General features: G+C 37.9%; 1 protein-coding gene across 1 annotated transcript in view; it reads right to left on the bottom strand.

The window, feature by feature from the left end:
* Positions 1-15791, bottom strand: part of C5 (complement C5) — a 78479-nt gene extending 62688 nt beyond the window's left edge. The window contains exons 1-6 of the mRNA XM_032633805.1: positions 15713-15791; positions 12547-12739; positions 10459-10621; positions 5054-5124; positions 3474-3565; positions 1378-1460 (exon numbers count right to left, since the gene is read on the bottom strand). Of these exons, the coding sequence (XP_032489696.1) occupies positions 1378-1460; positions 3474-3565; positions 5054-5124; positions 10459-10621; positions 12547-12739; positions 15713-15777 (667 nt within the window). The 5' untranslated portion in view covers positions 15778-15791. The remainder of the gene's footprint in view (positions 1-1377; positions 1461-3473; positions 3566-5053; positions 5125-10458; positions 10622-12546; positions 12740-15712) is intronic.
* Between the last annotated feature and the right edge of the window lie 2335 nt (positions 15792-18126).

Below are 18126 nucleotides of genomic sequence, written 5' to 3'. Positions count from 1 at the left end.
ATAGACCAATGAAAAGGACACAAACCCTGCCCTTAATGAGCTCACAGTCAAGCAGGGAAGACAGGCATAAGTGAAGAATTACACAAACACCTAAATGACAGATGACAGTTATGAAAACGGATATAAATAAGTACAGGGAATCCTTCCCAGGAAAAAGAATTTAGGGAAAACTTCACTGAATAGATGGCTTTTCAACTGAGACTTGAAAGGTGAGTAGGAGTTGGCTAGGCAAGAGGGAGAGGGAGGGTGTTGCAGGCAGATGGAACATCAAATGCAAAGTCACCATTCCTGGAGTGGTATAAATGAAGCTGAAAAGGAGGTGGGAATGAGGAGATACTGGGGACTTTTCAATAGAGAAATAACATGACAAAGTTTGCATTTCAAGGTTATTTTGGCTAATACCAAGAGAGAATATCTTTGAAGCAGAGATAGCAATTAGTGGGGGTTGCAGTAGACCAGGAGGGAGCCTGGTGGTAAAATCAATGGGTGGCTGCAGATAATAAGAGGCGGATGAATTTTTAGATATCTACAAGAAGCGGCAAAAACACTTGGAGGAAGGGGGATCAGTCAGGATTATATGTTATTTAGAGCCTATAATCTTTTTTTTTTTTTTTTTTTTTTTTTTTTAGAGCCTATAATCTTTAAAGTTGAGTTTCATTATAATAAATTTGCTTTGTCACTGTTTGTTAATTGTTAAAATTCGTGTTATTTGCCACATTATTATGAGTCTCCTGGGGAATAAAAAAATGACTTCAAGAAAAAGAAAGTTAAATTTGATATCAGAGCACACAAATACTCTAGTAAACAACCACAAGAAATGGAAAGGTTAAGCTGTTTATATGTTAATTATTAGTCCATTAATATGATTGATTTCAAAATAAGAATATCTTAAATTTTTGGATCAATGTATTAGGAATTTGTGAGCTAGAAGGAAAATAGCACTGGACTAGGGGTAAGGAAATCCAAATGTTCTTGTTCTGTCACTAACTGGTTGTAATGAATTGAGTAAATCACCTATTCGTCTTATCAGGTTCTATTCACCTCAACTCTGATTGTTTAAGTTTCTCCTAAAATCATAATTCTGGAAAGGACCTTAACTAGTCAAGTTCCTCAGGGGATTACGTCTCTTGAGGCTCTATAAAGAGGAAGACAAGTCCAGAGAGACTGGTGTGCTTGTTCAGGGTTACCAAGGGCAGCTAGAACTAGAGCCTAGGCATTTGGACAACTCTTCCCACTCCCTTGAGCAGTACTTCTAACCATACCAGCAAGTGGCCTCATCTTCATCTGGGAGTGATTTTGCATTAAGTTCATTCATGAAAAGAATTATTGCAAAAATACTAACTCTTTATAGGTAAACTTTTAATTGTAAGAAATTACCATATTCTTTAATTTCAAAATATGCAGTTCCAGTTGTTGAAAAGTCTTCTTTATATTTAGCTCGAACTGTCCATACACCATATCTATGGAAGCAAAATATTTATAATTACAGAAGTCATCAAATGTTTTTAATTCACCCAAAGAAAATCTAATCAATTCCCATTTTAAAGAGGGAGAGGTAAGTAAAGATGTATATAGCCTACGTACTTTTTTTCGACGACAGATTTTAAAGCAATAAACAGAAATAACTGAGCATTTTCAAGATAATAGAAATTATTTAGTAATTAGTTTTCATACATTGTGATTTTTTCAGGTATTTTTATCTCAATATAATAGCTTTGATTTGAAGAGCTTATGATACTTGAAAATTTACTAATCCTGGAGCTTAATTATACTAACATAATACTAAAATCCACCCTGTAGTAGAAAATCCATAACAATGTCTCTAGAAACATATAATACAGGTCAAGCCTATCCAGATGATAAAATTCACACTTCACATAAATGAAATTTTGGTTGGGGACAAAATATGGTTTGTTTAAAGAGGAAAATGATCTGAGTTTAACAACCTTCATTCAAAAATATTGACTGAGAACTGGATTAAGCACTGGAGATAAAAAATGAACAAGATAGAAGAGATCCTGTCTTCCCAGAGTTACTAGTCCATGGGAGTCCAAATTCCCACTTTTACGTTTAGTAGCAGATTGGACTTGAGCAAATTACTTAGATTCATTTGTGAAATGGGAAAAATAAAATCTATCTTGCACACTGGTTATGCAATCAATAAAGTTTAATATTATGGTTATCATCATCATTTACACAAAGAACATTTATCAAGTGCCTGTTATGTTGAGGTGCTAGTGATTCAAAAGTGACCAATATGGACAAGACTCCTGTCCTCAAGGAGTTTACAGTCTAGTGGGGAATAAAAGGCAAGTAAATTAATAAATAATTACTTAAAAAACTGAGATAAGTGCCATGAAGAAAATAAACAAGAGAGTAAAAGGAAGAGAGAGACTACATTAGATCATGCATCCAGGGATAGCCTCTTTGAAAAGGGAGCATTTACCCTGTGTCCTAAAGAATGAAAGGAAGCCAGCCTTGTAAAGAGCAAGGTGGAGTACATTCTAAGCAGAAGGGACAACATGTGCAAATGTACTGGGGTAAGACAATACTGGTCATGGCTGACATAATCTGTCATGGAGCAAATGACAGAAGATGAAGTTGGAGAAATGATAATAATTATAAAATAACTGGACAAATTCTGTGCTATGGAGCGTGTAATATTTTCAAGGAAGTACAAAATTTAAAAATTATCCAAATGATTTAAATCCCCCAGTTTCATCCAAATTTCTAGAAAATTTTCAGTACAGTGAATTAACTGCAAACTCGATTCTAGAGGGCAGACAAAAATGACCATAAAAAGATTTTGCTTTAAAGTGATATTGTAGTCATTTTATAGGTGCACTTATCTTATTTGTCCTTCTCTAAGTTCCTTGCAGACAGGGACTGTGGATTCTTTATTTCTGTTTTGAATTTCTCATTCCCGTTGTACTTTGCGTATACCAGGAATGTGTTCACTAAATTTTTTTCACATTGGGTTCTGTTCTTAATCCTTTAGCATGTGGCCAAATGGAGGAAATTAATAACACCCTCCCTCTTGAAATCTGTCTTCTGGTATTCTGTGCAGTAAAGACTACAGGGGACCAATATTTTTATAACTCTCAGAGCTAGGCATGGGATAATACCAGCCTTTTAGACTGATAGTCTATTAGATTCCTTGAAGGGTGGAGGGTTGACGGTTTTGATGGGAAGAAAAAAAAAAAAGGCCTGGGGACTGTTTTTTCCCTCTTCCAAATTTTAATTTCTATACGTAAAGAGGATTGGTAAGAAGTATTGGGAGTGGTTTGTTTGTTTTGCCAGAACCTGAGCCTAGCTTCTAATAAGACTTGAAAAGAGTTTATATATCCTCATTTCCTTCACACCTACTCTTTGTTAACACTAGGTGGCTCCATTTGACTGGTTATCTACCTCACAACCAAAAGTTCCAGATGTGCTTTTTAGAGAAAACTTTATTAACAAATACTTTAAAATACTTAGGATTAGATGGAATCTTGAAGTCAGGAAAAGAGATAATTCCAGTATAATCATTTTCTTCTACCATGTCAACTTCTGATCCTTCAGGATCCTTTGAATAAAAACAAACAACTTCAAATCACATAAATCACATTTTTAAAATTAACTGATTATATTGTCTTTTTCTCTCTTTTTTTGCGGTATGCGGGCTTCTCACTGCTGTGGCCTCTCCCGTTGCGGAGCACAGGCTCCGGACGCGCAGGCTCGGCGGCCATGGCTCACGGGCCCAGCCGCTCTACGGCATGTGGGATCTTCCCGGACCGGGGCACGAACCCGTGTCCCCTGAATCGGCAGGCGGACTCTCAACCACTGTGCCACCAGGGAAGCCCGATTATACTGTCTTTGATCTGCAGAAATATTTACAAACAAATATCCATGTCTTCAAATTAAATATGAAGGAGGAAAATCATTTAAATGTTGTGAAATGCAAATATGGTTAATTTAAGCCACTTCCCTCCCTCTTTTTGGACCCTCTTCCATCTCCTGCCTCACGGGTGGGGGTGGGGGTGGGGGGGGGACCGGACGGACGGACACGGACGGGGGCGGAGTAAATCAGTGTCCAGGGTATCCTAGTCTCAGTTATCTAGAAGAGATTCAACTCTCTATTGTACAACTAAAAAAAAAAAAAGAAGTATGACAAAAACTGATGTTATAATGTATGAAATATGAACTTGCATGCTATTACAGATACCTGAATCTAAATTTTGTATGTGTTCATCTGAAGCTTTCCAAAGCAAATATGCTGTAAAATGCATTTATTAGCTAGACATTTTGTAAGTTTGCAGTCTATGTCAATAGTTATCCACCACAATCTTGGAACACTCTGGATGCTTCTCAAGTAATTCATTATAAAATAGTCAGATGTTAAAGTTTGTGAAAGTTTTATGATTTTTGTAAGTTATGAAGGATTCAAGGTTATTCCGATACAATCCTCTTTTTCATTTGTGCTCTGTTAAGGTTTTCGGGTTTTTGGTTATTTGAGTAGGAGGAAAGGTACTGCAACCTATAGTGAAGGACCAATTACTAGTACACCTACTGTTAATAGGTGAGCAGTTATCTCCCCACAAAAATTTGTAGGGTTGTGACACAAACTGGGAAGACCATGGGCGTTTATTTCACATGTGCATATCATCTGTTACATGTCATGGCTGATGAAAAGCTGATAACAGCTGATCTTTATCTCATGGGTTAGCACTATTTTTCATGTGTTAGTATGTTAGTTACTAAAGCCTAAAGTGCTCAAGTGTATTGTACAAATAAAAAATCTCAGACATAATAGGCATTCGACTAATTCTTAGTGACTGATCAGTGTTCTTCAAGAAATAAATCATGAAGGATATATTTAAATGATTTAGTTCAAAACATAACTTGTTGAGATTTCATTTTCATGAGGTTTTTACATATTGTAGAGGTATAAACCTACAATTTTATACTCACAGAAGGTGTTCAATAACCATTTCCTGAACACTGAATGAGTTAGTATGGTGTGAGGGCAGGATTATGGAACAGAGTATCTCATCCAAATAAATAACATACTTACTATGAAAGTTAAGACAGTTTCTCTTTTGGCTGGCTTCAAGTCATCATTCAGTGAATAAACTCTAACCTTTACTGTAAGAATAATTGATATCATCAAAAACTTTGCTAAGCACAGTATTTTGATTTTTTACAATAATCACCCTTAAAAGAGATGAGCTTCATTTAAAAATTCAATACACAGTCATACATGAAAATCCATATTTAAAAGAAAGGAAAAGTGGGCTTCCCTGGTGGCGCAGTGGTTGGGAGTCCGCCTGCCGATGCAGGGGACACGGGTTCGTGCCCCGGTCCGGGAAGATCCCACATGCCGTGGAGCAGCTGGGCCCATGAGCCATGGCCACTGAGCCTGCGCGTCCGGAGCCTGTGCTCCGCAACGGCAGAGGCCACAACAGTGAGAGGCCCGCGTACCGCAAAAAAAAAAAAAAAAAAAAAAAAAGTTAAAAGAAAGGAAAAGTTAGTTTGTAGACATATACATACCAATGATTTTTTTCTTTTAAAGAGAATCCTTTTGGATTCCCTTAAAGAGCTACTTTCTAGTGAATTTAAAGTACAGTTCACTTTATTAAAATATATTTACATACATCTTTTTGGGAATAAATATATAGTACAAAATTAGTTATATCTGTAATTAGGCCACTGTTTATAAAGAATTTCATAGTAGGGACTTCCCTGGTGGTCCAGCAGATAAGACTCCGCGCTCCCAATGCAGGGGACACGGGTTTGATCCCTGGTCAGGGAACTAAGATCCCACATCCCGCATGCCACACGGCATGGACAAAAAAAGAAAAAAAAGAATTTCATAGTAGCAAAATAGTGATGTCTACCATATAGTTGTATGGGAGTATAATAAATTGTCTCATATTAAAGTTGAAGATTTTAATGGAAAATTAGGTAGTTTGTTTCAGACATTATACACTCTTACAACAAGGCCCCAAATTGTCTCTTATTGTAACTAAAGATAGCACTGAATTCTATGGTTTTGTTATATTTATTGAGGCAGATCCTACAATTGTTCTCTCATTGTTAAAAGAATAATGGCAGGGGCTCAATAACAATTAGTTCTCTTCCACTTCTTTCTGTCAGTTAATAGATCCCCACCTTTTAAAAAAAAGCATCTGCTTAGCTTTTAACTCATAGCTGCTTGAGACATGCTGATCTAGTTCCTTCCAATGACATATTATAATTTCTCTAGGGTTTTACTGATGCTCAAATAATTTCATGGCCAAAACTTTAACCACAAAATAAAATTGGGCTGATGCCATAAACCTTTTAAAGCGTCGGTATTATGCAAAGCTCTACACAAGAAGCCACGTGTTAAGCGCTCTAAAATTTGTTTCACTATACCATAAGATCAAAGCAAAATGCTCAGTAAATCCCTCCACTCTGCTGTCCCCTCACCCCTGTCTCTCTCCTCGAGTCTTCCCTCCTGCTTTATGAACATACCTGGTCCAGTCCTGAGCATCACTGGGATGCTGCCAGAGGCAGTATGCCACAAAAGTTAAGAGCTCAGGCCCTCGAGTTGAAAACTTGGGTTTCACTCCTGCCTCTGCCACTTTCTAATGTGACCAAGAGCAGGATACCTAATCCCTCTACACCTTAGTTCCTGCATCTGTAAAACAGGACTGCTAGTATCTGCTTCATAGTATGTGAGCCTGAATGAGACAAAGCTTTTGCATAACCCGGCACATAATAACTAATCAATAAATGTTTATTATTTTTATTTTATACTACTTCTACGGCTACTACTTGTCACTTTCTAACCCATTTTGTGTTAGGTTAGAAAATTAATCTTGTCTTCATAGCAATGGTGTATCAAAGGTAAGATTAATAATTTTTTTTGTACCAAAGATATAGCTTATTAATTTAAAAATGTATATTGAATGCCTTCTATGTGCAGACTATGCTAGGCACAGAGATATGGTGGTGACAAATCAGACATAGAATTCCTCTAATGGAGTGGAGAAGAGAGGCAAACACAAGATGACACAAGTAAATGTAAAATTCCAGGGGTAGGAAGTGCTATAAAAGACATTGCCTGGCTTTCTGAGTGTGGAAGAGGGAGTTTTGAAGCAGAGAAGGCTGCCCTTTATGGGATGGCACGTAAGGGTTGAGTAGGAGTTAAGAAGGCAAGGAAGCGGCATGAATACACCAGGAAGAGGTACACAAGCTTTACTGTGGATAGGAAAATGGTGTGAGAAAGCAACTGAAAAGAGGTCAGCTTGGCTGGTGTCCACCGATGAAGGGGAACATGGTGGGTGATAAGGTTGGAGGGGAAGGCAGGACACAGGCTGTGTGAAATTGAAGGATTTTGGTCAATACTCTGAAGGCCTTTGTCCTATAAAGGCTTGAAGATTTAAGCCTCTATCCTAAAGATGCTTATAAGAAAAATCCCTCAACGATCTTCAGATTAAATGTGTGCATTGGGACATTAGAGCTATAAACAGCAAGATGTAATCGATTTTTAAAAGAATTACTTCTCAATAATTCTTTTTCTTCTGTGTAAATAAGGCTTTACGCTATTCCACAGATTAAATGATAATGGGAAATACTTTCCTAGTGCTTCTGTGGTAGGCAGTATTGACACATATGAATTCACTTAACTCTCACAACAACTCTATGAGGTAAGTTCTATTATTATCTCCATTATACAGATGAGGAAAATGGGGCTCAGAAATATTAACTCACACAGGGTCACAGAGCTAATAAGAGCCCAAGCTGGGATTTGAACCCAACAATTTGGCTCCAGAGTCTGCTTTTAACCACTATACTTCACTACTTCTCAGTAATGAGTCAATATTTATTTATTTATTTTAAAAGATTTATTTACTTTTTACATTTTATTTATTTATTTTGGCTGCGCTGGGTCTTAGTCGTGGCACCCAGGATCTTTGTTGTGGCATGCGGGATCCTTTAGTTGCAGCATGCTAACTCTTAGTTGCGGCATGCATGCAGGATCTTGTTCCCTGACCAGGGATCAAACCCCAGCCCCCTGCATTGGGAGTGCAGAGTCTTACCCACTGGACCACCAGGGAAGTCCCAATGAGTCAGTATTTAGAGGAGTGGCTTCCCTGGTGGCACAATGGTTAAGAATCCGCCTGCCAATGCAGGAGACACTGGTTCGAGCCCTGGTCCAGGAAGATCCCACATGCTGCAGAGCAACTAAGCCTGCAAGCCACAACTACTGAGCCCGTGTGCCACAACTATGTGCCTAGAGCCCATGCTCTGCAATGAGAAGCCACCATGCACTGCAACGAAGAGTAGCCCCCACTCGCCACAACTAGAGAAAGCCCGCGCACAGCAATGAAGACCCAACACAGCCAAAAATAAATATATTAAAAAAAGAAATTTAGAAGAAAGTTCTCTAGTTCTCCTCTATGATTAGAATAGATGAGGATATCACATCTTCTTACACTGAAGTTCCAACAAAGAAATAACATATGAGGCTGTTCTTAATTTTTTTTTAAGACTTTTTTGATGTGGACCATTTTTAAAGTTTCCATTGAATCTGTTATAATACTGCTTCTGTTTTATGTTTTGGTCTGTTGGCCACGAGGCATGTGGGATCTTAGCTCCCCGACCAGGGATCGAACCCACATCCCCTGCATTGCAAGGTGGATTCTTAACCACTGTACCACCAGGGAAGTCCCAAGGCTGTTCTTAAGGAAAGCCTTGATAGCTAAGAGAGGTCCCAGGCTCTGGGTATCAGACTACTTGTTGGACAAAGATGAGGATGCTAAATAGTAGGTAGTGTCAACAGGACCCAATTAATGAAGCTTCCTCTAACATAGGAGGAACACAAGGGTATGGATATATTTGTTTCTGGGTATGATGTTTAAAAAGGGCCCAAGCTTTATGGGCAGAGACTACCTCCATGTACACCAAGTCATCTTGGAGTCAAGAGAGTACTATTCTGGCTATGATATTCTGTCCAAGCCGAAAGCAACGCCCAACCCTCTCTAGGCCTTTCCTTTCTGAGCTGGTCATAACAGGAGCTCCTGCTAAAAAGGTAGTGGTGCAGGCCTGTTCCACCCCATACTATCAACATCAACCAATATGCAGCAGGTATCTACTACCTGAAATGTTTTCAACAAAGCTGGCTGGTCCTGCCTCCCTTCCTCTTTCCTTCACCAATAATGTCATTATTGAAACTCCATAACCTCCCCTTTCCACATACAGTTCTCTCATAATTCCATCTCTGATGTTCTCAAAAGTTAATTCTGGTAACAGGGAGTGATGGAGGAATCGAAGGTTTTGCAGACACATGAACATATGTGGTCAGCATTCACACTTTTCTGTGTTTATTGTTGGTTTCTTAGGAATAAATCCAGTCAATTGTCAATCCCAGAGTTTTGACTGGCTATCCTGCCCTTTCCCCCTCTAACAGATAAACCAAGAATACAAAACAATGTTCTAATAGGAACTTTCTTTAGGCAGATCCCTTTAGAAAATTAATATCCATATATTTCTGTGATTTAGTTTATATTTTGCTGAAACATCTGATTCTTAGGGTTTGATTTGTTTTCTGAATTTGAGGATTAGCTCCAAAGTAATAGACCTTTTTTTATGATCACTGCTTTATAATAAATTATCTTCTCATTGCCAAAATAATATTTGCAGTTACATCTTAAACTTGTTTAATAATAAGACCTAACACTACATTTCACAATTCTTAAATAGATTTTTTTCTACATGGGAATAACTGATGAGGTAGATAATATAATTGTTAATTTTTGCCATTTCCATATGAATTTAAGATTTATATTTAAAATCAAATTTAAAATTAAATTCTGTTTAATTGTTTAACAATTTCTGTATGAATTTAAAATTAAAATGATATTTATAAGTGTAAAAATCACTGGGAATTGAGACTCCTTTGAGCAAGTTGGAAACCTATCTCCACTTAAATTCAAGTTTTAAAAAACTCTACAGTGATATTGGCCAGTAATTTACTTTTTTTGTGGTATCTTTGTCTGGTTTTGGTATCAGGGTGATGGTGGCCTCATAGAATGAGTTTGGGAGTGTTCACACTACTATATTTAAAATAGATAAGCAACAAGGACCTACTGTATAGCACAGGGCCCTCTGCTCAATATTCTGTAATAACCTCAATGGGAAAAGAATTTGAAAAAGAATAGTTATATGTATATGTATAACTGAATCATTTTGCTGTATACTTGAAACTAACACAACATTGTAAATCAACTATACTCCAATATAAAATAAAAATTAAAAATAAATAAATAAAAACTCTTCCCCACATCCAAAGTTCGGTTTAAATAAATGCCATCATCATTTACCCAGCTGCTCAAGCTTGGGGAAAAAAACCCAAAAACCTCTACAGTATAGTGTCAATCCCAATCCCACTCCCCCCGCCCCCCCCAGAGAGAGAAGCATTTTATAATCTACCTGACTGGTGTGGAGTGTAAACAGGTTTGTCTGTATGAATGAAGAGGAATCCATTGTCATAGGTTATTGGCATTTTTTTTGATTTTGAAAAATGCTTTGATACAACATCCAAATACACATGTGAAACTGGGTCTTGTCCTCCAGACAATTGTTTGGGTTGTATCTGTAAAAGACAATGTTGATGGAAAAGAGTATAATAATTTTAAGGATATAAAACATGTTATTTAAAAAGTAGTATAGGAGCCAAAGTAGTAAATAAATTTTGCCCAAAGCCCTTCAATATCAAATGTCATAATCAACATTTAGCTTTAAGCAATTAAAATTTTTTCGGGGGCTTCCCTGGTGGTGCAGTGGTTGAGAGTCCGCCTGCCTATGCAGGGGACACGGGTTCGTGCCCGGGTCCGGGAAGATCCCACATGCTGCGGAGTGGCTAGGCCAGTGAGCCATGGCCGCTGAGTCTGTGCATCTGGAGCCTGTGCTCCGCAACGGGAGAGACCACAACAGTGAGAGGCCCGCGTACCCCAAAAAAATGAAAAAAATCTTTTTGGTTCTGTGCTTCCCAAATTTTACATGCATTTAGTAAAAACTACTACTATAGGAGCTCTCTTAAACTTTCACTTCATCAGCTCGTTGGATTAGCCCATGTTCTCCATCCCCTCAGTTCAACATCCTGACTGATGTTCAGGACACTTTGTATCCTATCTACATCCTTCTGCTTCCACGGGTTGAGCAATGTGCTTTCCAATTTGTCTATGTAATTGTAATGATCCACTTTACACTGCATGATATGCACATTTAATACACAGAAAGTAACAGAAGAAAGAAAAGTTTTGTGTTTTTTTTTTTTGCGGTACGCGGGCCTCTCACTGTTTTGGCCTCTCCCGTTGCGGAACACAGGCTCCGGACGCGCAGGCTCAGCGGCCATGGCTCACGGGCCCAGCCACTCCGCGGCATGTGGGATCTTCCCGGACCGGGTCACGAACCCGTGTCCCCTGCATCGGCAGGCGGACTCTCAACCACTGCTCCACCAGGAGCCCAGAAAAGTGTTTTTATGGAAAGTTCGTCTTTGAAAACATGAGATAAAAGTTAATCACTAAAACAAACCATGTTAAATTAGATATGTGAGAGTACTGTAAAAGTTTGGAAAACGGTAAAAATCTATAAAGATTCTGCACTCAGATTGCTTTGAAAGTATCTAAGTTCCTTCTCTACTTTAAGGAAATAGGAACTGTAGAACAAATGATTCGTTAAAGCTGTGACACATTATAAATAAGAATCTCTGCTCCAGCCAGTGGACCCAAGAAAAGACCTGGGCACAACATTTAACGATTAGCAAATAAAGATACATTGTAATGTTAAGATAAAGTTAAATGCTTAAGATATGCATCAATTTTATGATTTCCCCACCCTAATTTACTTTTCCAATTAGCCATCTGAGTTAGAACTGTTCAACAGAGCTCTGTGTGATAAGGGAGAGCTGTTCAGTATGGTGCCACCAGTTACCTGTGGCTATTTAAGCACTTGAAATGTGGCTAGTATGAGTGATTAACTGAATTTTTTATTTTAGTTACATTTGATTGATTTAAATTTAAAGGTAACAGTCACATGTGTGTGGCTAATGGCATCAGATAAGAGTGTCTACTTTTGGGAAATGAATTTTATTTCTTAATAAACCTAAAAAGTGGAAGTATTCGTTAAGAGGTTAGAGCATTTACCATCAAGAACATTAATCAAAGAATTCCTACATTTGGTTAGAATTTATTTAGATCAGCGTTTCTCAAACCTGAGTAATACACAGATCCCTTTTAAAGGATAAAATGTTTTGGAGGACTCTCAGTGTTGTCTTTTTATTATTTGCAATATAATAAAAACTATTTTTAGTACAATGTTACTTAAATATGTACAAACCTAAAAGTAAGTATAATAGTCTTGTGTTTACGACTCATTAGTGACTGACATCATCTAATAATCACGCAGTGGTAGGGTGGTATAAATGATCAAATCTCTGTGTTATTAATACTCAAACTTGGTACACATTTTACTGAGAATATTCTATATATATAAAGAGACTGAAGGATAAATACATACTGTTAAGAGTGCAGAATTTTGAAATTTATTTACTGTGGATAAAATAACATGGCCTGAAGAATAAGTAAATTTTTTGTCAGGATAACTTTTGATAGAGATTGTTGCATCAAATTCTTCAGTGTATCCATAAACTTGAATTACAATATTTTCAGATGCTCCAACACGGAATACTTTTGGTGCTGAAATGACATACCTGTTGAAATAGGAAAAGAGAAGGAACAGTATATTTATATGACATTTTTTGTTATATTCTGATTTTTTTTTAAATCTCACTTGAGAGATTCAATTTAAAATAGGCACATTTGGGGCCTTCCCTGGTGGCTCAGTGTTTAAGAATCCACCTGCCAGGTCTTCCCTGGTGGTGCAGTGGTTGAGAGTCCGTCTGCCGATGCAGGGGACACGGGTTCGTGCCCCGGTCCGGGAAGATCCCACGTGCCGCGGAGCTGCTGGGCCCGTGAGCCATGGCTGCTGAGCCTGCGCGTCCGGAGCCTGTGCTCCGCAACGGGAGAGGCCACAACAGTGAGAGGCCCGCGTACCGCAAAAAAAAAAAAAGAATCCGCCTGCCAATGCATGGGACATGGGTTCCAGCCCTGGTCCAGGAAGATCCCCCATGCCGCAGAGCAACAAGGCCCATGCGCCACAGCCACTGAGCCTGCTCTCTAGAGCCCGCGAGCTACAACTGCTGAGCCCGCATGCTGCAACTGCTGAAGCCCATGTGCCTAGAGCCCGTGCTCTGCAACAGGAGAGGTCACTGCAATAAGAAGCTCACACGCTACAACGGGGAGTAGCCCCTGCTCACCACAACTAGAGAAAGTGCACCCGCAGCAACGAAGACCCAATGCAGCCAAAAAATAAAATAAAATAAAAATAAATAAAATAGGCACATTTCTCAACTTAAAATGATATTTTTAAATCAACATTTATTTGTGGTTTACGATAATTTCATCTTCTCAATTCCCCATGTGCTTACCCAGGAACAGCAGAAAATGAGGAATGTTCAGCTTTGATGATAATAAGGTACAGTTACTGAAATCTTACTCAGTGTTAGGCACTATTTTAAGACATATATATATAAACTCACTGTGTTGTGACAACCCCTCTATGAAAAAAGTCTTACTATTACTCCGACTTTACAGAGGAAGAAACTGATAATTGACTTCCCCAAGGTCACATAGCTATTAAATTACAGAATTAGGAATTGAACCTGAGCAGCCCGTTTCCTGAATTAACACTTTCAACTGCTAGGCTAAACTGAATTTATCAAGAATTTTTGCAAGAGAAATTTAGGGAAAAAAAGCTATTTTAATTTTGGTATTGTTAGAAGTTTTATATTTTTCAGTTTAGTATTGTTTTACTTTTGATTGTCTATGTGGTGGTGGTGGTGAAATATAAAATAATTCATGTTTCAGGTCCCTAAAAGACAGCTCTGGAACCACTCATTCATACAGACTTTTGTCCTTACTGATACATTAGTAGCTATAAAGTATTTCATACTTTTCTTATTTTCTTTCAATAGTTGTAGAGAATATGGCCACTGAGCTAGCAGAGAGGCACAAATTCTAGTTTGGTCTCTACCTGGAATGTTCTTTCTCCAGATATTTGCATGGTTTGCTCTGTTACTTCCTTCAAGCTCTGTTTGACTGTCACCTCCTTAGAGAACCTTCCCTGTCTACACTTTTAAATAGTGCCCCATAATTTCTTTATCTTCTTACTCTCCTTTATTTTTTTCCTTCATGGTACCAATAACTACCTGACCTTATTTATTTATTCATTCACTCATTGGTTCATTCATTGGTTCATCAGTTTCTTCTCCCACTTGAATGCAAGCTCTGTATCATCTACTATATCCTCAGTGCCTATCACATAGTAGGTGCTCAAAAAATTTTTGTTGAATCAATCAATTAAATTTATTGATTCCCATGTTGTAAATGGCATGCTCCCACTTTTTCAGAGAAAGAGAGAAGATGTTTATTAAGGGCCAGTACAGTGTAGTAGAAAAAATTAAGTATCATGGGACCCAGGTTCTAGTCCTAGTTCTACCACTAATTTGAAGTCATTTAATCCAATTTCTCTGAACTTCAGTCGGCTGTCTTTCAAGAAGGAATAAACGAAAACTAACCAGGAAATGGGGTGACTGTGGCCATGTGAGAAAATCAGATTAGGGTTGGGAGAGTGCTATAAATTTATGACATCCTAAGTATACATTTATATTTATAATATATTTTACATATTTAAAGTATACATTTAAAACAAAATGGGAAAAAATTGAAGCGGTAAAGAGGAGTCCTTAATACAAGTCCTACTTCTGTTTCTCTTAGTGGTGTGACCTTTGGCAAGTTACTTTCTCTATCTGGATTTATCCTTACAGGAAATGAGTAGGTTTGATTAGATATTCTCCAGTTACTTATCAGTACTAAAATGTTATTTCTCGATATGATATCAATATTTTAAAGATTTAGTTTAAAATACACATTATTTCAATAATAACACTAAAATTTATAAAGCATTAGCTCATAAATTTGGAAGTAATTATAACCATAGATTTTTCAAGCCACAGGCTTAGAATTGAACCCCAAGTAACCCTTGCTTTACTATGTACAGTACTCGGAAAACACAAAGAAAACTCTGCACCAGATAGAAACAAGCCAGAAACACCAGGAAAGTTTATTATCTTGAGTTTAGTTTGTGCTGTTTTGAAGAGGAATTTGAATAATCACGTATGTACATTTTTATAAGTAACAATCCCCTAAAACTGTCATGTCGTTAGCCACTCATCAAATCAAAATGCTACATGACTTTCTTATTCAGAGGCGAGACTATTCACTTAGTGCTCCCAGAAGTAGAAAGTTATTTACAAATTAACACGGTCTGGGGCTTCCCTGGTGGCGCAGTGGTTGAGAGTCCGCCTGCCGATGCAGAGAACACGGGTTCGTGCCCCGGTCCGGGAAGATCCCACGTGCCGCGGAGCGACTGGGCCCATGAGCCATGGCGGCTAAGCCTGCGTGTCCGGAGCCTGTGCTCCGCAACGGGAGAGGCCACAACAGTGAAAGGCCCGCGTACCGCAAATAAAGAAAACAAACAAATTAACACAGTCTGTTGAATTTACTTTTTCACTCATCACATTAATAAGGTGCATTGAAAAATAAAAATGGGTTGTTTTACTTACGTTTGTTCCTGTCCCCAACTTTTCCCCACGAAGATTAAAAAACAAAGTATGCCCCACAGGCCCATGCTGGAGGTAGCAGTAAACCATGGATATAACGCTCCTGAAGTTACTCTCCTTTTAAATAAACCGAGATTGAAGAACTTGGGTAAATTGGTTTACTGGTTAATTATTAATGTCAAGAAGAGGGACTTCTAAGTAGGAAAAGTAAAATTGGAACTGAAACACCCTTTAATGCCCAGGTATAAAAGTAGGAGATTTTTTTATAGAGTCCTACACCTAGATAATTTATTTTGATGAATACAAATAAAAGGATTCTAACATAAGAGTTTGGCACTGAAATGAATGGCTCACAATTAGAAACCAGTAAGTTGCATTGTCTTTGGCCTTTCATCTCTTGACCAGGCAATTGCTCTGATGTTTTATCATCTGTGAGCATGCCTTTGGAGGCACTCTGATACAGATGGAGACCCACCTGGATTCAGTTTCACACTGAGGTGATTTTAGAATGGGCCTGGTTTAGAGAGGGCTTATGAGGTGTCTTTCTAGAGAAGACCTGAATGGTAGTGTCATTGGCACTGGAAATGGTGGAAGGAGAAGACAGATCTGCAAAGGAAGCCTATGGAATAATTCCTTGGTCTGTCCCGGTCTAGAGAAGAAGCTGAATGTTAGGGAGAGAAAAGATTGTGACTGGCAACGAAAACATCCTGTTGAGGACGCTGCCTCATTCTCTAGGGAATAAATGACCAATCGAATACTTTAGTTTTTAGTGGGGAATGGATATCCTGCAATATCTATTAATTCATACAGCACAAATTCAAACTTTGCATTCATTCAGGCACAGAATATCTTTATTTTCTAAAAAATAAACTTACTTTTCAGTGAGGTTTTAAATTATTTTAATATAAGAGCGCAAGAAAAACAAAGCTTCCTGTGACAAATGAGTCTAGCAATTAATTTAGAATGAAATAAAAATTTTATCTTTAAGATTTTTATGATACTTTATGCTTAATAGAAAGTTTTTATTTACTACCTTCCTTTTACTAGCACTCATTTCTAGCCTAGTATATAATAAGTACTCTATTTTAAAATAGTAAAACAGATTTCTCTAAACATTTTACTATAATTTAGATGTTTTACGGTCACATTGGCAATCCTTCTGAATTAATAAGGTTCTATTTTACCAACTTTCGTACTGAGTTTATTGGGAAAAAAGGCACACAAAGGAAAATTTGATATACAAATTTCACTAACAGTGTCTCTACATATGTTATTGAAATGGCAAAAATCTGCCACTATTGTCTGACCTAGTTGTTTCAGAAGGAAATTTGTAAAATAATTAAACTGGGTTACGAAAGATGAGTCAAGTTAAAACAAACAAAGTGCTTTTGCCGTCATTTTCGGGAAAAGATACTTAGGGGAAAGCGAGAACACTCAAATGATCATAGATGATATCTGAAGTGAAGGACACTTATTTGTTTGTATTATGGAGTCCATACTGATAAGTCATATCAATCACTAACCATCGGCATGTTTCTCTGATAGGAAACATTTAAAAAACGATGGATCTCAAAGGTTCTCGATAGAACTGAAGTTCAACAACTTACAGATTCTCAATTGTCCTTAACTAAACTTTTTAAATCTGCCTTCTAAACATGGCTCAAAGATGGATTCTTCTTTACATTTTAAAATGTTGACCTTTGGAGGCATCTGGTTTTTATACAGATACTCCATCTCTAAAAGAGGAGAATCCAGGTCTGGCAGCAACTTTGGTGGTCATCCGACTTGCCTGCTAATGCTACCTCAATTCAACCCTCAGGATCAAGCCTACATGACTTCACTTAGTTCACAAGGCCCCTCCTGATCTGAGTCCTGCTTGATTCTCCAGCCTCAAATGCTTCTCTTCTTCACTGCAGCCAATTAGCTGAATTACTTATTATTCTCCGAAGTCACCATGGCATGAAAGTGCTCCTAGCAGGGTAACAAACAGTCAGCCCAATACTATTACTATTATTCTTAACCTATTTATACCTTCAATTCTGTGTGTCTTTGGAAACATGGGTTATATATGGGTTACTGCTACTGGCACTGCAGAATGCAACTCACTCAGAATTTACTTAAGTGCTCACCCATAACACCAGTGAGAAAGGGAATCTTGGGATATAAACTACATCCAGCTATGGAACCTTATAAGTAAATGCCTCTCATTAGTTACTTCTCTTCCTAAATATTTAAATGAATTTAAAAAGACATTTAGCTACAAAAAGTTTACTGAAACAAAGTCTTACGGGGAAGTCCAATGCGTAAACTAGTTAGAATAGAGATGCTCCAGGTGAACAGAGTGGGTGGTCCCGCTCTCTGCCAGCATGCACCCCCAGGTGGCCTTGAGGAGGCTCCATAGGGACCCTGGAGTCCCT

The sequence above is a fragment of the Phocoena sinus genome, chromosome 6 (genome assembly GCF_008692025.1).
Source record: "Phocoena sinus isolate mPhoSin1 chromosome 6, mPhoSin1.pri, whole genome shotgun sequence".
Taxonomy (NCBI): Eukaryota; Metazoa; Chordata; class Mammalia; order Artiodactyla; family Phocoenidae; genus Phocoena; species Phocoena sinus.
Note: the sequence above shows the minus strand (reverse complement) of the source record. Positions and strands in the feature narration are given on the sequence as shown.